General features: G+C 50.0%; 1 protein-coding gene across 1 annotated transcript in view; it reads left to right on the top strand.

The window, feature by feature from the left end:
* ZNRF2 (zinc and ring finger 2) overlaps nucleotides 1-25908 on the top strand; it is a 147377-nt gene that overhangs the window by 71891 nt on the left and 49578 nt on the right. Inside the window, exon 2 of the mRNA XM_078663897.1 lies at nucleotides 20423-20518. Within this exon, the coding sequence (XP_078520023.1) occupies nucleotides 20423-20518 (96 nt within the window). The remainder of the gene's footprint in view (nucleotides 1-20422; nucleotides 20519-25908) is intronic.

Below are 25908 nucleotides of genomic sequence, written 5' to 3' on the forward strand. Positions count from 1 at the left end.
GCCGGTTGCTGCAGGCTGGGGGCGGCCGGTTGCGGCAGGCTGAGAGTGGCAGTGGCAGGCTGCGAGCTGTCGGTTGCGGCAGGCTGCGAGCTGTCGGTTGCGGCAGGCTGCGAGCTGTCGGTTGCGGCAGGCTGCGAGCTGTCGGTTGCGGCAGGCTGAGAGCGACCGGTTGTGGCAGGCTCTCAGCGGACGGCAGTGGCAGGCTCTCAGCGGACGGCAGTGGCAGGCTGAGAGCTGCCGGTTGCGGCAGGCTGAGAGCTGCCGGTTGCGGCAGGCTGCCAGCTGTCGGCGGCGGCGGCAAGCTGCGAGCTGTCTGCTGTGGGCTGGCGGCGGCCGGTGGCGGCAGGCTTTGAGTCGGCGGCGGCAGGCTGAGAGGGGCTGGCGGCACAGTGTAAGCTGACGGTGGCTGGGTGAGAGATAGTGACAAGGTCCTTGCACGCTATGGATAAAGATAACTAGTGCTCTATCACCTCTTATGGTGCCAAGGGGAGAGGTATTCAATGAAAGGGCGGACACCACAGAAAAAGTAAATAATGATGCAATGAAAAGGTAGGCTATTGGGACACATGCAGTGAAAGGAGTCGTTGACGGTGTACTGGCTAGTTGAAAGTACATAAGGCTAAATAGTCAAAATATCATGATCATAAAAGTGATGACGATAATTGGTGTGGAGGGGACCTGGCCTGGCAGTTGGACGTCTCTTGTAGGAGAACGGCCAAGACAAATTATCTAGCATGCCATAGTGGGCAAGAAACGATGGACTGGAATGCGGCTCGAGTAATTACCAGTGGTTGAGACGAACTAGATCATTTGAAACATTACTTTTTTAGTTTTTCGGGTCGAAGGCTGTGATGGGGTATGAATGATGGAGCTACAAGTATTATCAAGAGTGTGAAAACCCTTGTTCTGATGTTGCTCATGCTGTGGTCAGATCCTTCAAAGTGGCCACCTCTGCCTGGAGTACTACTATAGTCAGGATGTGTACGAAGAAGTTTGGTTTTTCTTTTAGCTACAGCTACGCCTTCTGTCCATCTTCTTTATTCTTTATAGTTTTTAATCACAAGTGGCAAAAAAGAAAATGAAGTTGTTCGCCGAGAGATATTAATGTATATTTTGACTTTGGTCCTCGTTCTTTGCCGGATGGTGCCTCTGTGCTCTAGGAAACTTTCATGCCAGACTTGATACATCATCTTTGAAAGAGACAATCCCATGCTTCAGCTGCACCTCGGCATACTGAGAATAGCAGTTCTTTCTTTGGTGTTAAAACGTCAGCATTTTAAAGTTCAACTCTCTTAGCCAAGATCCTGAGCTGCAAAATCTGCTAGTTGATTTTCTTTTTTTTATTTTATCTACCTTTATACGTTAGTTTAATATTGAAAACCTATATTTGAAATCATCTGATCTTTTTTACTTTTGTTTAAATCTTCATACTACTATCCAATGCTTTTTCATCGTCCCTGGAACTGTCAGCCCACTCTGTCATATTCTCTCTATCTTAAACCTTATTGAAATTAATCGTCCTTCAATGTTCCGACACTCATGGTTTGAAATGTGGTTTTGTTTAGAATTGTGAAATCACAGAGTTTACAAATAGGCTACGGAAGCTCATTAGGGACAAGACACTTGTTTAAATGACAACGTCTTAGTGATTTCCGCTTCGCTTACAGAGCAGTGGTTTCCTGTCAGGGCAAAGACATGCGCAGTGCGACGTGGCAGTCTAGTGAAGGTTAGGTCTGTGGTGAGCAGTGCCCGTGTGGCAGGACACAGGGGAGTGAATGAACAGCAATGTGAGGTCTAGGAATCCCTCTCCATGCCAGACAACTGAGACGCAAAGGCTGAGGTAAAGGATGGAGAGGCAGAACTATAGCTTCCTGCCACCCTCCAAACAGAGAGAGCAAATGAGGTTAGGAGTTTAGAGTGGCGCCCATTTTAGAGGGAAGTGGGCATAGAGGCTAATTGGTTTAAATGTAAAATGTAAATCCAGTATTTGTAAAGCGCACCGCTACCCGGAGGCATCCCGGCGCTAGGGGGCATCGGGAAGATTAAACAAGCTATTGCCCAGAGTCACATGGTGCTGGGCTGACCTGGTGCCGGTGCCGGGGATCGAACTGCGGCCAGGGCGACTGACACCGAACGCCCCAGCGTTCGGTGTCAGTCGCCCTGGCCGCAGCGCCACACCTCTTCCCAGTTTGTGCATCTGACTACACTATCAACATTAAATCCATGCTCAACCCAAACAAGAAAACACATAAATTAAAATGGAACTAGTTTTGACAAAGCCAATAGGTTTGGAATTCACTGCAACCATTTCATTTTTGCTTGTTTTGTAATTTAAAAAGAAGTTCTTGTTATGGGCGCTGCTTTGCCCGTGCCAGTATAAAATAAAATTACCTGCTAAAAGTAAATGTATAAGGGAACTACTTTGTATGAGAATGTGCTCTTTGTGACAGAGCAGAATGCTGTCACAGTGAAGTTAGCCAATTGTGGAAGTGGGCTGACCCACTGCTCCATGTGATATTATGTAGTTAATCAATCGGGGTTGGTAAAGGGCAACCACTCACTCATGAGGGTCTCAAGGTGATTGGGGGGGGGGGCAGCTCTGTTGAGTGTTTGGGTCACCCGAAAAGCCAGGTTCTAAAGTCCTTCCTGAACTGGGGCAAAACGGTAGATTGCCAGAAGGGGTGGGTGTTCCAAGCTTTGGCTGCGAGGTAGGAGAAGGACTCTCTCCCATTCTAGTCTTTCTGATGAGTGTGACGGTGGCCAGTGAGCGCTCGGCTGATCAGTGGTGTCTTTTGGGTGCATGGAAGGAGAGGCGGCCTTGTATGCGTGGGCGAGGAGTTTGTCTTCTAGTCATAAGAAGAGTAGCCTTCAGTGGTGAAAGAAAAGCGTGAATTACACAGCCGCAGCCCAATGGAAGAAGAGTTCTAGCTGAAAGCCCCTTTAAGTTAGTGTATACATAAAGAACGGGCTTCTTTGTCTCTCAGGGATCAACTCGCAGGCAGCTTTAGAAGTGTATCGGGAACCCTTTGCACTGTTGCAGGACTGTTACAATGAAAATGCTCGAGAGGATAACAACATGCTGTTGCTAAATACCAAATGTGCCAATTTACGAGTGACTGTAATAGCGCTAGACATGAATGAAGTGACTCTGCTTGAACAGTGGAAATAGGTTGGCCCAGGAGAAGTTGAACAAATGAGGCCGGTTCGAGCAGGAGCGATGGCACATAAAGCACCAAATGAGTGTTAATCAAAGGAGGGAGTTGATAGTAAGTTTACTGGGAAGTCCAGGAAGATGAAAGTAGGAACAATATGAGAGGAGATCCAGCCTTGTGGATACCAAAGACCCACGAAGTGCCCAAAGAGACGGACAGTGAAAGGATACTGAGGTGCGTTTGGTTGATAACATAGACTGTCCCCCAAGAACTGTAGGCCGCACGATTATAATGATGCTGAATGAAAGTCATAAAATAATCAATATTTAAGGTAGCTGACACTAAATGTATATATGATTTAGGTACACTGACGCAATCTGTCTAATGCCCATCCAACCATTGAGGAATGATGGTGGCAAATTGAGCCACTCAGGAAAGAATTTGCAGCTCAAAGAACGCAGGTTAAAATATTGTCAACTATTAATGTAAAGACTGGGGACAAGAGGTTAATCGTCTGGTCTCCAGAGGATGTTTGAGACTTGTGAGACTCAGTGAAAAAAGATAAAACCGCATTTCTTCAAATGGAAAACAATTTACCTTCACTGGAGCCACGTGAGATTGCCTGGTCTCATTGCAGACAGCCTGACTGTTACTTGAAAATGAGATGGTAGTGGAAGGCATGAGCTGGAAACGAAGAGAGCTAATCGACCACGCAGAGCATGAGACCGAAGCAAGATGAGGGCACATTTCTAGAACTCACCCACTCAAAGACTGCAGGAACTGCTTGAAGCCTCTTCTTTTATGTCTTGGCGCATGCCACCCTCAACTTGATGTCACCCTTCTCAGTAATCATAACCCTCCCCTCCTAACCCACCCTGGTCCTCCGTCCTGTGATATGGTTTTAGTTTCTCACAAAACTGGTCTCGAGCTACGTCTCCATCTGGTAATTTCCCTTGCTTGTCGCGGGGCAGGTGGGATGTGGGAAGTGATTATACTAATCCGCGAGAAGGGGGTAGAAAGAAGAATACCACAGTACAAGGGAAGAACTGAGTTCCATTAATAAGAAGTGCATTTTCCTTCAGGGCTACTTGCCACTTAATAGAATTGTTATACTGAATGCTTACTGTAGTTTAAGATGCCCAAAAAAAGAAATCACATCTTAATCCGATCATCATAAAGCCATCTTTGTAGTATACTATATCAATCAGGGTTCAATTTTTAGGTCGCCCTTGGGGACTTTCAGAAAGTTGACCTGGGAATGTATTGGCTTTGTGGTTTGTAACTCACATTTTTTGGCTTCCCATTTGCTGGCATTATTTCCTTTAGGCTGTGCAGCTTGAATTCGTACCTCCCCATGCTAAATCCCGTTTTACGTTATTCTTCCACAAATTCGTTTTCTGTAACAAACAGGCCTCTAAATCTTGTTCTTATCTCGTCACATTTGCTGGGCATTCAAAGATCGAGGTCAAATGTCAAGCTGTGTTTCCGTGAGAGCCTGTTTATTTTACTTTCCTCTGACTTCAAAGTGAGATGGTTTATTGGAAAGAGGAATGCAGTGTACTTTCTCCATGTAGCCTACTTGGGCCTTTCTTTTTTGTTTGACATATCCATCTCAAAAGGTATCTGGTGCTTCATCTGCACAAAACATTTGCATGTTTTTTTGCAAAGTTCCTCTTCCTTGGTGAGTCCATTTAATCTGTGAAACTGCCTTTGTAGGAACAAAGTACAAAATCACATTTCAGCGTCAGCCTAACAATGGTGACCTTTGGCAATTTACACTGTTTATGGCCCATTCACTGTCAAGCACAGGATAAGATCTTTTCACAGGAAAGAGCCAGCCACATTGTAACACAATTTAACAATGCTTAGTTTTCACTTTGATGTGCAAAGCATGTGCTTTATTTATGAGATCTGTGGCAACTCGTTTTGGAGCTTTGGATAATTTTAAAGGCACTTTTCATGAAAGCTTTAATGTTTGTTTAGCTTCACAATAATTATGTATTCTGTCTGCAACTGTGCCTTTTTGCGGAACACATCTATTACTGGATATAAACTATTTCCTCATTTGTCCTTGCAGGCACCAGGGTCTTGATTTGGATGGTGCAACGGGTGCAGTGCCAAAAAGTTTTGAAAACACACTGAACACTGATTATTGCTATATTTTCCTACTAACAAGCAGTCACAAGTGCAGTAACTTGCAGGCACTAGGGTCATGATTTGAATGGTGCAGCAGGTGCAGTGGCACAGGATCCAGAAGGTCTAGGAAACCCAGTGAACATAGATTGCTATATTTTACTACTAGACAAGCAGTTGGGAATGCTTTTTTGGTTCTTTTGTAACCATTGTACCCAAAGTAACACATAGCCTAAAGCATCAGTGTAATAAAAGCGGTAACCTATTGGACTTTTCTGTCTGCCTACAACTTATGTTACATTCTGTGCATTTATATTTCATTCGTCAGTTTTTGTGTAGTCCTAAAACGCTTCTGAATCTGGACCCACTTGGACTCAGCATTCTCCGTTCTATAACATTAGCACTTCAGCCGTTGTAAACCCTATATAAATACCTATAACTTACCATATGGCATTCTATACAAAGAATTGGCCAAACCAATAGGTCTCAGCTATGCGAGATCTGTTGGCGTGGTCAGTGTTTATTTAGCCACATTGTACAGCAGCGCTAGCTTCAGTGCAGCATAACTGAAGATTTAAAAATCTCTATAACGCAGACAACGTTGGCTGTATCAAACAGCTTTTTTTTTTTTACATTACTTTCAGCTATTTGCAACATAACTAAAAAAACATTAGCAAAGCCAATAAATCTCACATAGGCAAAACATTTTGGCTTTTCCAATGCTTGTTATAATAGCCATTCAATAGTCCTATCACAGCCACTATTGATCAAACCTGTGTAATTACATCTTGCCAAAGAAACAGCTAAGCTGAACCAATGACATGCATAGGGTAAATGGCTCATGTACAATTTACTTATTGAGTCAATAACTCAAGACCTGCATGAGAGATGCATTTATTTCCTTCAAGGTTTATTTCCGAGTCTCAATCTCTCTACTATCTTGTGTGTTTCTTCGACACCTCAGTTCCGTCCCATAGCTAAGACCAGTGCTTGAAATGGAAAAATCGAAGTGCAGGTACTCTGAACCGATTTGGAATTGTAAGGGTTGTACATCTGACACCAAGCCCATACCAACCTGATGGCAACAAGAGGGAAATTACCCCACTGTTCTCAAGGGATAAGGTCAAGGGCAGTGGTGGTATTATCCCTTGGGGATGTATTCAGCTATTCTTCGCTATCCCACAGCAGTCCATTGTGCTGTCTCTAGTTTCCCCATATTTGATCAAACTTTTGGGGGCGCTCCTCGCTGTGTAGACCACTCTCTCTGTTTCCATACAATGGGTCATCCCCCATATCTCTGTGGTGGGGAGGGTCATTGGATTCCCCCTCTGTCATGCTGTGTTTCTCTTAGCCTGGATGAACCCAATTGAGCAGAACAGCAGCGGTTTCCCCTAACGGTCTAAGTCTCCTAAGTTACCCAACTGGGCAAGCTGCGGTGTTGCCGGAGCTGGTACTCCTAGGATCTCCGACATGCGGGCTGTTATTGGTTTCCGGTAGTTCGTTCCCTATTCGCTGACAGGACCACACTGTGAGCATGAATGTACTATCTGGGGCCTCACGGATTTTGGAAAAGGGGGGTGGTGATGGACAGAGTTTCTGAATGATGCAGAATACTCTTACCAAGTCAATAGATCATGGTTTTAATCCATCACCGTTTTTTAGCTCACTGCACCATCCCAGCACAGAACCTGGCTATATGCAAATTTGTCTGTTCCTGTCCTGGGCCTCACACCTCTTGCAATTGGGAGAGGGGGTTGTACCCATCCTGTGTAGGCAGTTCCTACTGTAGCCCATCCTATGGTGGATTTTGAACTTGATGGCCCTTAGGCTCGCTTCAATTGCTTCCTCAAATGGGTGCATGTACGCTGCCTCCCAGTTTACATCTTCCAGTTCACTTATGTCATGTTACCAATTTTCCCCTGGGATTGGAGGGTGTTAGGCCTATTGTTAGTGAGTGTTCGGTTAGTTAACAAAACCACTGTTGCTGTTTTTTCCTCCACCAATATCCTGTTTTCTATTGGGCTGCTGCCTTCCATGTCTTTCCAGACTGTCAAATCAGTCAATCGATCAATCCAGGATCTATAGCAAGTTACCCATGAGAGTCTCAAGGCGCTGTAGGTGCTAACTAATTTGAATGTGGATTCCGCCTGTAAAGTCTGCCATAGTTGGTAATATTGGAACTTTTGAGAGAGGTCCAGGTGAAAGTCATTTCTTAACCTACTAAAAGGGTTTAGGCTCTCCTTTTTGACCTCGTCTCCCAACATAGAGTTGTCTATTAGGCACAATTTTGTGTATCCCACCAGGTTCTTCACTTTCTTCAAGAGGTATCCCACCCACAAAATACTTTTTTGAGTTTTAAATTGTAGAAATTGCTTGGGCATCTATTCCCGTCTTTGGGTACTGATTCAGAGGGGGTTCCACAGAAGTCAAAAGGTTAAAAACCACTGTTCTAATCAGATGAGCCTGAAGAATGTAATTGGTAGGCTTTTCTCAGAGACCATTTTAGATCTTTCACATATATACCGTTATGCCGAATGCAAAGGCATTTTAGTGGATTCTATGTCAACTGGCAACAGATGAATTTATTATCTCGATTAACTTGCATGTTAATACTTCTGAGGCCAAGAGCAAGGATCCGGCATTGAGTAGCCATGATCTTGACCAGGCCAGGGTAAATCAAAATTGCATTATTTAATTCTTCTGTTTAGCAAGGCTCTGATAAAGTTGGCTTTTGATGCTTGGAGTTGTAAGCGCTGTGATTCGGCAAAGAGCGTTACGGTAGGATTTTTTTTTTCCTATATTATTGCTCCTCTGTTTGTAGATGGTACATCATCTAGAGTTACTCCCAGGTATTTCACCTTTGAGCTGATCGAAAGGTGCTGTCCAGTGTCCCTCTGTATGTCTATAAATAGCACGTCATCCAGAGTTACTCTTAGGTTTTTCACCTTTGAGCTGATCAAAGGATCCTGTCCAATGATCCTCTGTGGTTGTAGATGGCTTGTCATCCAGAGTTACTCTCGGGTTTTTCACCTTGGAGCTGATTGAAAGGTCTGGTCTGATGCTCCCCTGTATAAGTGTAGATTTACACCCAGTTTTTAGGTTTCGACTGCAAAAAGCTGCGCAAGCAGCTTTTGCGCAGGAGAAATCTTATGAGAACTGTAGTGTGGCTTTGGGTCGGCCTCGTCATTCATTGGCTGGCTCCATAAATGGAGCCTAGCCATTGGACGAGGGGCCTGTCCGTCAATGCCGGACCAGATTCGGGGGCGTTCCCGAGATTCTTTGGCTTTTGCCGACGTCACGCGACGTCAGCCGGGAACGCCCCCGAATCTGGTCCGGCCGGGCCGTGCTTGCTGCTGTCCTGCCTTACTCTGTGTCCCTCCTCCCGCTGTCCCCCCTCCCCGCTGTCCCCCCTCCTCGCTGTCCTGTGCACGTTTCCCGTTTTTCGACCACGGCCGCCGGAGGAAGCCCTGGTGAGTGCGTGTTAAATCTTGCCTTCCCGCCCCCTCCTCCCCCTCCCGCCCCCTCCCCGTGTGAAAGGGATTTGTTTCTGGAGCTCGGCTCGGGTCCTTTCCCGCCCGCTTCCCGCCCCCCCCCCCCCCCCCTGTCCTGTGCCCGTTCCCGCCACCCTCCCTCCCTGTGCTCGTGGTGCTTGTTACTTTTTCTAGTCTTTCACTACTGCGGATAGCTTATTGTCCGATTTCGAATATGTTCACTCCCACATCGTTTCATGTGATGTTTTTCCTCCCTCCCAGCAGAGTTCACTCCTCTGCTTTATCGTCTCTTGGTTCTCTCTCCACCTTTTTCTTTGAGGGATGCTTTTTCGCTCGCCCCACTCATACTTTTAGGAATAGTGTCCCTGTTTACACTGCATTGTACGTCCCTGGCTGCTCTGCGATGATCTGTCTTGCGTCGTGTTCATTCTGGTGAGTGTTGGCACTGTGGCGGTGGGCCCCCCTTTTCCCTTTGTGGCTCCGTGTGGGTGTTGAAAGTACTGGTGTTGTTGGTCAGGGGTCGGGGCCGGAGAGATCCGCGAACCCCCGCCCCTCATGCTGGTGTTGTTTTCGTGCGGCAGATTTATCAGCGGCACCGAGGGAGGGTGACTGGGTCATGCTTGTCTTGAGCGCGGAGTGTGCGGCGGTCGGGAGGGTGTGTGACGGAGTGTGAACCCCCCACCCCCAGGGGCCATTTTGGGGTGATGCCTCGGGGAATGCTTTGCCTCGGGAAATGCTTTGCCTCTGCTGACTGCCCCTGAAGTGTTACGCATATCACTAGTGGGGATCCCGAGGGGGGAGCGACGCATTTAGTATTGCTGCTGAGGTCTACAGTGCTTAGAAACGGTACATAAAATATTATATTTGGCCATCGGGGTTCACGGGCAGGCACGATAGGCTGTTTCCACCGCCCGTGCTGGGACGGCTGTTTGCACCGCCCGTGCGGGGACGGAGTGTTTCGCCAGTGGTGGTGGTGTCCTCAGTTTTGGCGTGCCGTTTCTTCCGGTTCGGGTGCCCCCGTCGGGATGGTGGGGGTCGGGGCGGAGGGTCCGCAACCATGCCCGTTTGCTGGCCTGTCGGTTGCCGCTCGGTTGCGTAACATCCTCTGGGTATCCGGTCGTTCTTTTGTCAAACAAAACCATGGACGCGGAAAATATATATTTTGTAAATGGCTTGACAGAGGCCAGGCTACTGTTGGTCGGGGTGCGGTTTCGCGGGAATAATTGCTGCTCTGTAGCGGGGAGATCCAGAGGTGCTCAAGTTTGGTTCGGCCACAGATGCCTGTGCTTAAGAGCTATATTTGATGTGTATTTACATGTGTAAATGTGAACACGCCTGCACTCACCCAAACGGCAACAAATGACAACCCTCTCCTGCGCTTGTGAAAACAAATGCAGGAATGCAAGGGCTCCTGCGCTTGCACAATAGGTAGATATGATAATGCGCTCCTGCGCGTGAGAAATAAAATGTGTGAAGGTGAGCGCTCCTGTGCTCACTCAATTGGCAACAAAGGACAACGCGCTCCTGCAGGTGTGAAAATAAATGCAGGAATGTAAGCGTTCCTACGCTCGACAATATGTAGTATTGACAGCGCGCTCCTGCACGTGTGAAATCAAACTGTAGAGTTGCAAGTGCTCCTGTGCTCATACTGTAGACCCCACTGGTACCGCTGGTCAGTACTCACTGGGCTGCTGCGGTACGCTGGAATCCAAAAGTTTTGAACAGGCCAGCTTCGCTCGATAACAGGTGAATCCCCGATGGATACCGCGGAACAAGAAGAGAGGCTTGCAGGATAGAAATAGAATAACGCCGGAGAGAGAGGGGCGGCGAAGAAGAGAGGGGAGAGTGAATAGAGGGGAAGAGAGAGAGCGACGGGGAAAAGACTTAGAGAGGGGGGTGAGCAGATGGGAGATCGCGATAGAAACGGAAGAGATTCGGAGGAGTGTAGAGAGAGTGAACAAGCAAGTGAGGGGACGGGTGATCGTGATACAGAGGGCGTGTAACCCTTGGTGCACCGTTTTCAGAATAGCCATGGCCTGGCCTTTCACCTCCCCTTTCTCTGTACTGTAAATCTAGCCTCAGACCAGGACTGACAGTGGCCACCCTATTTCCCATAGTCCATTGAACCAGCCAAGTTCCACAACAGTGCTTTCCCTTCTACTTAAACCTGGCATCTCCAACAAGTGGCTTGTGAGCTACCAGTAGCTCGCCGCCTACCAATGAGTAGTTCTCTTATGTGCAGCCTACTAAACATGAAAGCCTTTGCTTGGTCGACATTTTATTAGTTTGTCAAAATTTAAATGCATATATTTGAGACGAAAATGTGTGTGTTTTCAGAACTGACAGGGTGATGTTTGGAGAAAAAGCATTTACATCTTCAAAATAAATTTAAAGCTGTTATTTAAGTTGGAGAGATGTATCACTCATATTGTTACCCTGGTGCATGGTGACTGCTGCTATGGCTGTTATGCATAAGCAATGTAGATACAATGCAAATTTATAGTGTTTATTTACTTTACTGCTAGCAACCCTGCCTAATGCACTGATGTATTTACTGCTGACAGTCTTTGATGGACTATCACATCACTTATAGTCGCTCGGGATACAATGCCAATAGCTCTAACTTTGGCAAAGGCGAAACCGTTGCATTGTAAATGCTTGTTCTCCTTTGAGCTGATCGAAAGGCCCTGCCAAGCGCTCAATAGTTGCTGTTTTTTAATCTTTCAGGTAATTGAAGGGTCCTATCCAAGGAGTTGATGCACCTTTAGAAGTGGTAATTCCTTCTTTAATCCCAAGAAAACGCTATCTGGCTTCCTCAGTTAAATTAGAGCCAGCTCTGCTGTATCATAACTCCGACTAGCTTTGTAGGGAGTCAGACAGGGAATGTGAAAGTTCTATTTCGGATGGGTCAAGTTTGCGACCATCTCTTTGTGCTTTGAAGGTCAATGAATGAAAGCAGTTACAGGGCCCACTTGTTCAAAGCAGGAACAGGAAGGGGACAAACTGCTGCAGGGCAGCTCACGTCCTTAGTAATTGGTGACAAACACACTAATTAAATGTGGAGCTAATGATTATGGGTAGTTTTATTTACAAAACAAAAATGGTTTATACTACCAAGGGATGTTTTAGATTGAGCGAAAACCTGTTTACCCAGTTTGTGAGGCGTGGTCGAGGACTGTGCTTGTTTACACGTTTGTGCATTTGATTGAGGTTTTAGAATCAACACTTTGAATGCGTAGCTAGCAAAAAGGTTTATATATAAAGTTATTGTCCTTGCACCGTCTTCGTGAGCTGTGTAGCCCGCTTCAGGTAGCGGGACTTCACCTCATGATTGTGCAGTTGTCTGCACAAACCGTTTCTGCTTTAGAATCGGGTTGCCAAAATGTTTAATATCCTCTTATTACTTTTGACCACTACCAGCGTGGTGGTGTTTTGTGTTTTGACTCATAACTACCATAGGTGCTAACATTAGCTTTTGTTTTCAGATACTCTTTGGTGTAAACAAATAAGTCTAGGCCAGTTGTCTCTGTAGGTGTAGAGCTGCTGTCCTTAGGAGCAGAGCCGGTCCTAGGCCTTCTGAGGCCCCGGGCGAAAGGGAAGATGTGAGGCCCCTCTAATTGCATATTGCGTCGCAAGAAGTGACATCACAGAAAGTGACTTCGCAGGACTTTTAATCCTAGTTATTTGGCATCACTGAAGCAAACTAATGTGGATATCAGTAACATGGACAAAAAGTAGAGGGGATGGAAAACAGGTGAGCAAATATCCATGAGTGTAACACTTGCCGGCTCCTTGAATGATTAGTTGGACATGCCCCCAAATTCCAAAGGAACCAGAGGGTCAAGAAAATAGCAGTATACATTTCACAGCTTAAAGGCCTCTAAAGTACATATCACAGGACAAGCAAAGAAAGCCTGATTGGGAAAGCAGCACAATGAAATTGAAACTGAAGTAAAGTCGTGAAAAATATATAATAAAAATGAGCAAGAGTGAGTATATAATCTGTCATTTTTAGGCATCATTAGTAGGTACATTTGACATTTTTGCCTAATTCCTATATGTTTGGACATGAGTACTTTGCATAAACATTTTGTCTCTCTATGTTGCATATTTTAGTAAACTTTTCATCCTCTGCGGCAAAAATGTCATGCGAGAACTGTGAAAAAGATATTCACATATTCATTGATTCAAGCATTTTTTGCTGGGACCAGTCTCTCCGAAGTTGATTCACTCAGCGAAACATTATTCCTGATTCACTTTTAGTGTATAAAATGGTTCATTTCGAAAACTTTAAAGGGATAAAAGACCAAACGACGCAATGTGAAGTGACCTTTGAGCAGTCCTTTTGGCACAATGAAAAGGGGACTAGGGCACCGTCTCTTAGGGTTGGGGGTGCTTTTGAGATCCTAGGGGGTAGATGTATCAACATACCCCTTTGCGATTTCTAAATAGCGATTTTTAAGGAATCGCTATTTAAAAATTGCAAAATGGGATGTATGTAAGAAATCGCTATTTTTAGCGATTTCTTAATCTTCCTTATTTACGAATTCGCAATTTGCGAATTCGCAATTAAGGAATAATTTTCCATTCATTCCTATGGGCCAGGAGGCCCATAGGAATGATCGTGAAATTAATCTCAATTTGCGATTCGCAATTTGCTAATCGCAAATTGAGAATAATTTCAAGGGTGCAGGGGTGTCTCAAGGACACCCTGCTGCACCCCTGAAATGTACATGTGTGTGCATATGGTGCACATACATGCCCTATGGGCATGTGGGTGCGTCACATGCCACCTTCAAAAATGCCAAATTGTGCATTTTTTAAGGAATTCGCAAATTACCATCAACTACAAGTTGGTGGCAATTTGCGACTTCTTAACCAAAATTCGCAATTAAAAAATGCTACATACATAGAATTTAAGGAATCGCAAAATTGAGATTCCTTAAATGCTATGGCAAAATAAGGAATCGCAAATTTTTGAGATTCCTTAATTTGCGAATTTTTGATGCATGCCAAAACATGCAAATAGACCATTTGCCATTCGCAAAAGGCGTGATACATCTAGGCCCATGTCTCTTAAGAGTCTCGGCCTACAAAACTAACTTTGTGGCCGGAAGCATATGGTTTAAAATCCTTCCTCTCATAAATGTGTAAGTGGAGCTTTATTTATAAGGAGTGTAACAAGAATGAGTGAGCACTGAGATACTAAGCAGCTCGTGTAGCACCCTTATCGTGGGCCACGAGCAATAATTCAGTTGATACAGGACACGTAAAATTGAAGTAGCGCTATGCATTGAAATCTTGTACCTTTGGAATGTTGACTTGTATCTGATCGCCCTTGTGAAACGGGCTCGTCTATTCTATAGAAGGGAAAACAGCGGCACGTTTTTAACATGCTTGATGGCTGCTGCTGTGTTAATTAGTACAGTATTAGATGTTATCCACCTGTCTGGCACTCGTTTCTTGAACCTGAAACGGAGGAAAAGCTGTATTGGTCAAGTGCACCAGCTGAAGTTGAACAACGTTCAGTGCGGGAAGATGCCCATTAAGTGCATGTGTTCACTACTCCCAGGAGTTATTTTATCTGCAGCGGTGCACTGTGTGCGATCTGTTGGCGTGAATCCTAGAGGTTTGTTGCAGAGACTCGGGTGCACCCTGTAGGTCACGAGTTCCATTGCATTGCTGGTAAGTTACATCAGTTATGCACGATTCAAAGATAGAACTATATATAATGAGGATTGCCCAGGATTAAGACCCGGCAAACTAACGTGAGCTCTGAGTGAACCGTCCACAGGTCACTGAAGGGAACCATAGATCACCAAATGGCAGTTGAAGTGCTCTCTATAGTATGTATGCAATGTATAGTCAGCACTGTCTGCAGGTCTTTCTTACCTTAAGACGTACGGTACGTTATGTCAAACAGGGCCCGAACCGAGTCCGACTCCCACGCGGCCCGAACCGTCCGTCCCCGACTCCACCCTGCTCTCCTGGCCAGGGAGCACGTACGACGTGCATGCTGCGCAGCGTCATTGCAGAGTGGGGGCTGGCCAAAATGATGTCCAGGGCCGTCATTGGTAGCGCTTTTGCGCGCTACCAGATTGACGGCCCTCGGACACACATCATTAAAGGCCTGCCGCCCGCGCACTGCGAACTGCGCACGGCACCACCACCACGCAGCTAGATGGTGGGGGGGGCGTGCGTGCACGGTGACAGAGTTCTCTAACTGCCTGCGCCGCGCGAGTGCGCGCAGCGCTTTTCATCACATTCCCGCAACTTCATGTCGGGCAATACATTTATTGTCGGGCAGGGCCCCCTGCTCTGGATTGGTTTGGAAATGGATTGATTTGCTATTTACTCTGCAACCCAAACATTTACTTGTCCTGTTCTGCGGTCTACTGCAGGGACCCCTGAGCGCGAGGCCCTGGGCAGCTGCCCATACCGCCCATGCCTAGGACCGGCCCTGCTTAGGAGTACAGTTCCATACTCGCGTTGGTTACTGATTCCAGGGTTAAATGTGTGTCGTACATTTAGCCCCCTCATTGACACCGCGAAGTCTGGCTAGGGGCAGCTTTATCTGCCTCTCAGAGCTTTTGAAATCAAAGTAGCGAGCCCGAGGCCTACCACCGCTCAGCTGCTGGTTGTTTGAAGTGTCATTCGCACACTGATCAGCCCACATTTATTTGCTGGTAATTGTAATTGTCAAGTAGTTATCGCACAACGTGCAGCGTTACTAAACATACAAATACATCATAAAAACCAAACGAACGGTTCTTACTAGGTGACTCCTGCAGCAGGCTGAAATAAAATCCATCCCTAAGGATGTGATGAAACGATTAATTGAAGGTACACCTGCTTTTTCGTTATAAAACGACCTGATGGTGATCTTTCAATTTTCCACCGGATACAATATTGAACTGGGTGCGACAAACGCATTTTAAGGTAGACCCCACATATTGCGATACTACGAGGGAGATATGCTGTGCGCTTTCGTATTTCCATGACTGTTTGTGCAGCTCTTCCTCTTGTCAAGCAGTTGTGGTCGAACCTATTTACAGGTGTCTTTTATGTAGTGCCTGCATATTAGCGTCCATCTGTCTTTCTATGTACCCATCCATTCCTTCATCCACTTACCTATCTTTGTGTTCATCATTTTTCCACACGTTACTCTTCTGTCCATAATCTCATCCATGCACTGACACGTCCATGCCCTGACTCATCCACTCATCCATGCCCTGACTCATCTACACATCCATGCCCTGACTCATCTACACATCCATGCCCTGACTCATCTACACGTCCATTCGCTGATTCATCTATGCGTCCATGCCCTGACTCATCTACGCGTCCATGCCCTGACTCGTCTACGGGTCCATGCCCTGACTCGTCTACGTATCCATGCGCTGACTCGTCCATGCGCTGACTCGCCCACGCGTCCATGCGCTGACTCGCCCACGCGTCCATGCGCTGACTCACCCACGCGTCCAGGCGCTGACTCGTCCGTGCGCTGACTCGTCCGTGCGCTGACTCGTCCGTGCGCTGACTCGTCCGTGCGCTGACTCGCCCACGCGCTGACTCGCCCACGCGTCCATGCGCTGACTCGCCCACGCGTCCATGCGCTGACTCGCCCACGCGTCCATGCGCTTACTCGCCCACGCGTCCATACTCTGACTCGCCCACGCGTCCATACGCTGACTCGCCCACGCGTCCATACGCTGACTCGCCCACGCGTCCATACGCTGACTCGCCCACGCGTCCATACGCTGACTCGCCTACGCGTCCATACGCTGACTCGCCTACGCGTCCATACGCTGACTCGCCCACGCGTCCATACGCTGACTCGCCCACGCGTCCATACGCTGACTCGCCCACGCGTCCATACGCTGACTCGCCCACGCGTCCATACGCTGACTCGCCCACGCGTCCATACGCTGACTCGCCCACGCGTCCATACGCTGACTCGCCCACGCGTCCATGCCCTGACTCGCCTACGCGTCCATGCCCTGACTCGCCTACGCGTCCATGCCCTGACCCGTCTACGCGTCCATGCCCTGACCCGTCTACGCGTCCATGCCCTGACCCGTCTACGCGTCCATGCCCTGACCCGTCTACGCGTCCATGCCCTGACCCGTCTACGCGTCCATGCCCTGACCCGTCTACGCGTCCATGCCCTGACCCGTCTACGCGTCCATGCCCTGACCCCGTCTACGCGTCCATGCCCTGACCCCGTCTACGCGTCCATGCCCTGACCCCGTCTACGCGTCCATGCCCCGACCCCGTCTACGCGTCCATGCCCCGACCCCGTCTACGCGTCCATGCCCTGACCCCGTCTACGCGTCCATGCCCTGACCCCGTCTACGCGTCCATGCCCTGACCCCGTCTACGCGTCCATGCCCTGACCCCGTCTACGCTTCCATGCCCTGACCCCGTCTACGCGTCCATGCCCTGACCCCGTCTACGCGTCCATGCCCTGACCCCGTCTACGCGTCCATGCCCTGACCCGTCTACGCGTCCATGCCCTGACCCGTCTACGCGTCCATGCCCTGACCCGTCTACGCGTCCATGCCCTGACCCGTCTACGCGTCCATGCGCTGACTCGTCCATGCGCTGACTCGTCCATGCGCTGACTCGTCCATGCGCTGACTCGCCCATGCGCTGACTCGCCCACGCGTCCATGCGCTGACTCGCCCACGCGTCCATGCGCTGACTCGCCCACGCGTCCATGCGCTGACTCGCCCACGCGTCCATGCGCTGACTCGCCCACGCGTCCATGCGCTGACTCGCCCACGCGTCCATGCGCTGACTCGCCCACGCGTCCATGCGCTGACTCGCCCACGCGCTGACTCGCCCACGCGCTGACTCGCCCACGCGCTGACTCGTCCACGCGCTGACTCGCCCACGCGTCCATGCGCTGACTCGCCCACGCGTCCATGCGCTGACTCGCCCACGCGTCCATGCGCTGACTCGCCCACGCGTCCATGCGCTGACTCGCCCACGCGCTGACTCGCCCACGCGTCCATGCGCTGACTCGCCCACGCGTCCATGCGCTGACTCGCCCACGCGTCCATGCGCTGACTCGCCCACGCGTCCATGCGCTGACTCGCCCACGCGCTGACTCGCCCACGCGCTGACTCGCCCACGCGCTGACTCGCCCACGCGCTGACTCGCCCATGCGCTGACTCGCCCACGCGTCCATGCGCTGACTCGCCCACGCGTCCATGCGCTGACTCGCCCACGCGTCCATGCGCTGACTCGCCCACGCGTCCATGCGCTGACTCGCCCACGCGTCCATGCGCTGACTCGCCTACGCGCTGACTCGCCCACGCGTCCATGTGCTGACTCGCCCACGCGTCCATGTGCTGACTCGCCCACGCGTCCATGCGCTGACTCGCCCACGCGTCCATGCGCTGACTCGCCCACGCGTCCATGCGCTGACTCGCCCACGCGTCCATGCGCTGACTCGCCCACGCGTCCATGTGCTGACTCGCCCACGCGCTGACTCGCCCACGCGCTGACTCGCCAACGCGCTGGCTCGCCCACGCGCTGGCTCGCCCACGCGCTGGCTCTTCCACGCGCTGGCTCTTCCACGCGCTGACTCTTCCACGCGCTGACTCTTCCACGCGCTGACTCTTCCACGCGCCCATACGCCCTGGTTCTTCCACGCGCCCATACGCCCTGGTTCTTCCACGCGCCCATACGCCCTGGCTCTTCCACGCGCCCATACGCCCTGGCTCTTCCACGCGCCCTGGCTCTTCCACGCGCCCATACGCCCTGGCTCTTCCACGCGCCCATACGCCCTGGCTCTTCCACGCGCCCATACGCCCTGGCTCTTCCACGCGCCCATACGCCCTGGCTCTTCCACGCGCCCATACGCCCTGGCTCTTCCACGCGCCCATACGCCCTGGCTCTCCCACGCGTCCATGCGCTGACTCGCCCACGCGCTGACTCGCCCACGCGCTGACTCGCCCACGCGTCCATGTGCTGACTCGTCCATGCGCTGACTCGCCCACGCGTCCATGCGCCCTGGCTCTTCCACGCGCCCATACGCCCTGGCTCTTCCACGCGCCCATACGCCCTGGCTCTTCCACGCGCCCATACGCCCTGGCTCTTCCACGCGCCCATACGCCCTGGCTCTTCCACGCGCCCATACGCCCTGGCTCTTCCACGCGCCCATACGCCCTGGCTCTTCCACACGCCCGGGCTCTCCCACGCGTCCATGCGCTGACTCGCCCACGCGTCCATGTGCTGACTCGCCCACGCGTCCATGCGCTGACTCGCCCACGCGTCCATGCGCTGACTCGCCCACGCGTCCATGCGCTGACTCGCCCACGCGTCCATGCGCTGACTCGCCCACGCGTCCATGCGCTGACTCGCCCACGCGTCCATGCGCTGACTCGCCCACGCGTCCTTGCGCTGACTCGCCCACGCGTCCTTGCGCTGACTCGCCCACGCGTCCTTGCGCTGACGCGCCCACGCGCTGACTCGCCCACGCGCTGACTCGCCCACGCGCTGACTCGCCCACGCGCTGACTCGCCCACGCGCTGACTCGCCCACGCGCTGACTCGCCCACGCGCTGGCTCTTCCACGCGCTGGCTCTTCCACGCGCTGGCTCTTCCACGCGCTGGCTCTTCCACGCGCTGATGACTCTTCCACGCGCTGGCTCTTCCACGCGCCCATACGCCCTGGCTCTTCCACGCGCCCATACGCCCTGGCTCTTCCACGCGCCCATACGCCCTGGCTCTTCCACGCGCCCATACGCCCTGGCTCTTCCACGCGCCCATACGCCCTGGCTCTTCCACGCGCCCATACGCCCTGGCTCTTCCACGCGCCCATACGCCCTGGCTCTTCCACGCGCCCATACGCCCTGGCTCTTCCACGCGCCCATACGCCCTGGCTCTTCCACGCGCCCATACGCCCTGGCTCTTCCACGCGCCCATACGCCCTGGCTCTTCCACGCGCCCATACGCCCTGGCTCTTCCACGCGCCCATACGCCCTGGCTCTTCCACGCGCCCATACGCCCTGGCTCCCCCTCCCCCCGGTCCCGTGCCCTGGCCTTTCCCCCCCCCCCCGTCCATACGCCCTGGCTGCTCCCCCCCCCCCCCCCCCGGCCCCGTGCCCTGGCTCCCCCCCCCCCCGCACCCGTGCCCTGGCTCCTCCCCCCCCCCCCCGCACCCGTGCCCTGGCTCCTCCCCCCCCCGCACCCGTGCCCTGGCTCCTCCCCCCCCGCACCCGTGCCCTGGCTCCTCCCCCCCCGCACCCGTGCCCTGGCTCCTCCCCCCCCGCACCCGTGCCCTGGCTCCTCCTCCCCCCCCGCACCCGTGCCCTGGCTCCTCCTCCCCCCCTGCACCCGTGCCCTGGCTCCTCCTCCCCCCCTGCACCCGTGCCCTGGCTCCTCCATACTTTTGAGTACTCGTATCACTTGCACCTTCGGCCTTCTATTAACTCATACTCACTCATCCATACCTTCACTTCCTTCAGTCAATAAAGAAGCACTGTTACTTATTAAAAAAGCTTTACTGATCTGCTTTGCCAATGCTGTTGTATCCATTGGAATTAATTTTGAAATATGTCCGCTGAAATAATTGAGTTTTAAAACTGTGCGAAAGAATTGATCCTTACCGAAATGTCTCCCTCCTTTGTTTTTGAAGGTTTCAAGTGCCCTGTCTGCTCCAAGTTTGTATCGACAGATGAAATGGATTTACATCTTGTGATGTGCTTGACGAAGCCCCGGATAACGTATAATGGTAAGACCGCCATAGTTGTACTTATTTACAAACTACACCAGTATTAGTCATTGACCACTTCTTGGTTTAATAGAAACTTTTTGCAGCCTTTTCTTTTTGCTGACAGTTTGCCAAATTGAGCAGTGCAACACGTGCAAGCAGGCAGCCAAACATGTTCTACGTCTGCTGCTCTGAAAAATATACATCTTGCACCTTGGCTTCCATTTCTTATCAGCTCAAGACTGGTTGCCATCCTTTTAACCGTGCTTACCTCTTCAGTTCTAGCGATGCAAATTTGCTTTCTGGGCATTAACTTTCTTGTGCAGGAGATGGCAATTTGCAGCTCTTTATTACATTTCATTAACCCCTTCCGTGCGGGGCTGTTTCCCCCGCTGTGCTGGGGGGTGGGGCGCGTACAGCGCCCCGGTGCTCATGACGAGCTGAGCTCGTCATGGTCACACCCGTTCCCATGGAACGCTCAGCACAACAGGGGAATCTGCCCAGCATGCGAGCGTTCCACGGAACGGGCGAGGTCATGACGTCATGAGCACCGGAGCGCCGTAGCTCATGACTAGCTGACCTCGTCATGAGCACCCGAGGGGTTAAACAACTTGTGTAGTTTTCGGATCACACAGATCAGACAAGGAAGCAGAGAGGACGTGTTGGCATTCAAGCCTTAGAAGTCAACTAGCAAGATGCAGGTGCAGTGGTTAAAGCTTCTCCTCTCTGCCACTAAGGACCCAGCCTTCGGCCCCACCTACAATAGCCGGAGAACTCTGGGAGTATCAGCAGGCGCGACAGTTCTCAGGCACTCAACACCACAAATGCTTTATCTCGAATCCAGGAGCACTACATACTCAACATGTTGGCATAAAGACCCTAACTATGGGGAAACTTATTTTTGTTATGGTTTTCAAGTTTTATTTTGGAATGCTCTGCATTTTTAAATCAACATTAGCTGTTTTCCTGCAGGTTTGTTCATTGCTTTTTTGACCTTTAGCTTAAGTCTCCAAGAAAAGTTCTTCGCTAAAGCAGGCTGATCACTTGGGCTCCCCCTTCGCAACCTTCCCACCCCCCCTTCCTGACCAAAGATGGGCTTTCTATTTTCCTTCAAATCAATCCACTTTTCATCCAGTGCATTGTATATAATATGGAGTCATTCTTTTTTTTTGTACTGTAAATACTCCTGGGTCTTGTTCTGAAACCCATTCAGTACCACATTATCACGTCTGGTAACATAAAGATCATCATCTCTGGTTAGACCCTTTTCCTTTTCTCTCATAACCCTACTGACCATTATTTACAGTCTGATGAATCCAATTCCCACTTTTTTTTTGTTGCAATTTAGTGCTGTTTTCAAAACTGCAGTGTGACAGCCATTAAATCGAGGTCTTTTCCAGTCAGATTATAGAGGGAGCTATAAATGCTGTGACGCCACGATAGCCAAGCTGCAGAAAACTACATTAGTCTATCATTGTTCTCCTCATACTGAAGTGAACAGCGACCATCCTGTCATGATTCTGATGTTTTAGCCTCTGTCTTGGGACTCAGTGAGGCTGGGTCTGAGGCTTCTTGGCTTACTAGCCTCACTCATCCTTCTTGCCGACCATGCCAGATGGCACATGCCGGCTTTGCAAGGGAACCTGAAATCGCGGTGGGCTTAGCGCCACAGGACCTTGCTATCTCCCATCCTCGTGTTTGAGAGACTACAGTGGTGGCTGCAATTGGACTAGCAGCAGATTCCATTCCCTGCCCTCCCTGATCGTTGATGGTGGTGACGGGTGCGTAGCTCTTCTGTTTGGGAGGTCAACGGGGAGACCCGCCTCGTACATCAGTTGCTGGTGTTGCATGTGATTTGCCGTCCATTAAGGGATGGCTGGTGCGGGTTCTCAAGGTTACCACTACCACCATTTGGGTGAGCAGTCTGGGATTACCTGGTGGTACACCACCTGGCGGGATCTTTAAAGGCCGGGGTGAACTAACTCAGCCGATGGCGCAGTTATGAATGGCAGTTAAATCCAGATGCTGGTCTTTTCTCCACTGCTGAGAACGCCCTTAGAGTTCTCTGGTGTTCACAAGAAGGCTCTCTGAGATGCATTCCTTCTAGAATAGAGCATGAACTCCTGCCCCGAGTTCAGAATACGATAAGTATCGGCCAGGCCCTAGTCATTCAAATAACTCCAGATCGGGCCATGAGAGTGTGGCACCCGAAACATTTGGGCGTGAGCATCCATCCTCTGGTCAGGCTCCCACTTTGGGGGGGACCCCCTGCCCTGTCGTAGCAGCAGGACAGGGTCTTGCACTCAAGCCTGGATAAATCTGAATCTCCATGTGTGGAGAATGAGGGGCAAAAGTTGAAACCATTTCAACTTAATTTTTACGTTGTTGATGTCGTTTTGGCATCTAAGCATCTTCAACAAAATCTGTGTATGCTGGGACAAGTTTGTAGCTCGGTGCGGTGCCTGTCAGTTGGACCCAATGCAGGCAAAACTGTTTGATGGGTTTTTCTTATTTGTTTTTGGTCTAACAGGTCTTGCTTTTTTCTTGTTCAACTGGCATTAACTACTCAAGCTGCGGTCCAGCCAACGGTGGCGATTCCTTTTCATGTTGGACAAGCCATCATGTTTCTTAGTATCTCGTTTGTTCGAAAGAGGAAGAGAGACTCCATTATTTTGAACTCAGGAAGACACTCAGTGATTCTGTCGATTGCACCAAAGAATGTCCGGTTGAAGGACGAGGTGGTAAAGCAATAGACCATCTCTCAGTGTGTAGGCCAGCTGCATTAATATCTGCTATCCACTGGCTAAGACTGTACAAAAGGGGGTGGTGATGGACGGAGCATCTGAACCAATCAAACACTCACACCCAGTCAAAAGATCTGGGTTTGATCCGTCACCGTTCTTTAGCCCACTCTGCCACCCCAGTTCAGACATGGCCATATGCAAATCAGTCTGACCCTGTGCCTCATGGGAACAGTCCAGCCCGAACTGCCAAGCCATGTCTTCCCTAGACTGAAAACAAGCTTCCGAGGACTGGTTTCTGGCATTCCAGCCGTCTTCAGCCCGGCTTGCTTGAATCCAGTGGCAAAGTGAGCAAGGGACTCACGTCTGAGCATACCCTGCCACACTTATGGCGAAAAGGCTGGCTAAGAAGCAACCTCTAGAAGGCCGAAGGGCCCACTCCACCTGGGCTTTGGCACGCATAGTGCCTGTCCTGTATATTTGTCACACAGCTATGTGGGCATCCAGGCACATGTTCACAAATCCCTACTGCCTCGACAGGCATTTCCTTTGAGGTAGGTGTTTTGTCCACTCCGTCCTCCAGAATCTTTTAGCCTGAGTCATTCCACAGACTCACCATCTTAGGAGGTACTGCTTTGGTATCTATTCACAAGGTGAGGAATTTGCCATTAGAAGAATACATCAGAAGAACAAGTTACGTACCTTCTGTAACGCTCCTCCTGGTGGATACTCAAGCGAACCACAGATTTCTCACTGCCCTCCCACCTTAAAGTTTTCTGGGATGGTATCTTCCATCTAACAAGCATTGGCATTGCCAATAGGTCTCGCTTTTGGGCCCTTATAAGTAGTTATGCAGCATAATTTCCTTGTTGCAACAACATAAAATGTCGCATGCATAAACACTTAGATGGTCCCAAAAGCGAGCCCTATTGGCTATTTGCAATGCAATAAGTCTTGCATTTAGGCAACTTTAAGCTGTTGGCATAGTAAATGACAATGCCTTTTCAATTTATTGTAAAAGTAAACATTTTTGAAAGTTATTGTCATTTACAATGCCATTATGTTCAATTTAAGTAAATGGTAGACCTATAGCATTGCAAATGATTGTTATTTATGATGCGTATCACCTAGTGGGATGCAATGATGGAAAATGCAAAATAGAAATAGGTTGGCATAATGTTTTTGTGCTGAGTGTTGTTGTGTTGGTGTTCATTGGTGTTTTTTGGTTTTTGAAGTTGTGATGGTACTGACTGGTGTTGTGGTGGTGATGAGTGTATATGTGTAGCTGCTAATTAAAATTTTGGTGTTTTAGAGTGATGGGGAAGTGCACATTGATGAAGCGTTGATGTTGCGTTGTTCCTGTGATATTTAATATAGTTTTGTTTGTGTTGTGGTGAGTTTTTTTTTTTGTGGTGCTAAGTGATGCTGGCATTGATTTTGTAGTTGATGTATTGGTGGTGAGTTGTGCTGTGGTGGTATTGTGTGATGATGTGTTGATGCTGAGTGGTGCTGTTGTGATGCATATTGATATTGGTGTTGTGCTGAGTGGTGTTGTGGTGGTGCAGATTGATGGTGTTGTTAGGTAGAGTGATGCATGTGTTGCGCTGAGTACTACAGGCGTTGTGTGACTGAATGTTGGAGATGTGTTGACTGATGCAGAGTATGGTGTGAGTGATGCAGTTGTTGCGCTGAATGATGCAGGTATTGTAGATAGAGTGATGTACTTATGTTTGCTGACGTATGCATTATTTTTGTAGAGTGTTGCAAGTGTTGAGTGTAGCGATGCAAGTGTTGTGTGTTTTTTTGCGGCGTTGTGGTGAGTATTTTACGTGTTTTGCGATGAGTGTTGCATGTGTTGTGATGAATGATGTTGTTTTTCCTCTTAGTGCAGCATGTGTTGTGCTGTTTGATGCTGTGGTGTTGTAGAGTTATGTTGTGGTGTAGTGTTTCTGATGTATAGTGATGCCAATAGGTCTCGCTTGTGGGACCTTATAAGTATTTAGTTTTGCAGCACAATATGATGAGTGGCGTTGCGTGTGTGAGTGGCGTTGCGTGTGTGAGTGGCGTTGCGTGTGTGAGTGGCGTTGCGTGTGTGAGTGGCGTTGCGTGTGTGAGTGGCGTTGCGTGTGTGAGTGGCGTTGCGTGTGTGAGTGGCGGTGCGTGTGTGAGTGGCGGTGCGTGGCGTGTGTGAGTGGCGTTGCGTGGCGTTGCGTGTGTGAGTGGCGTGGCGTTGCGTGTGTGAGTGGCGTGGCGTTGCGTGTGTGAGTGGCGTTGCGTGTGTGAGTGGCGTGGCGTTGCGTGTGTGAGTGGCGTTGCGTGTGTGAGTGGCGTTGCGTGTGTGAGTGGCGTTGCGTGTGTGAGTGGCGTTGCGTGTGTGAGTGGCGTTGCGTGTGTGAGCGGCGTTGCGTGTGTGAGCGGCGTTGCGTGTGTGAGCGGCGGTGCGTGTGTGAGCGGCGGTGCGTGTGTGAGTGGCGTTGCGTGGGTGCGTGGCGTTGCGTGGGTGCAAGAAGGATATTGTGCTGCAAAACTAAATACTTATAAGGTCCCACAAGCGAGACCTATTGGCTATGCCAATGCTTGTTTTTGTTCTGTCGTCTCCTTGGGGTCGGTTGTTCAAGACACAGTAATATTTAGTGCTAGCGAGTAGGACCTGTGTGGCTTCCTGTTTAC

The sequence above is a fragment of the Lissotriton helveticus genome, chromosome 10 (assembly GCF_964261635.1).
Source record: "Lissotriton helveticus chromosome 10, aLisHel1.1, whole genome shotgun sequence".
In the NCBI taxonomy this organism is placed as follows: domain Eukaryota; kingdom Metazoa; phylum Chordata; class Amphibia; order Caudata; family Salamandridae; genus Lissotriton; species Lissotriton helveticus.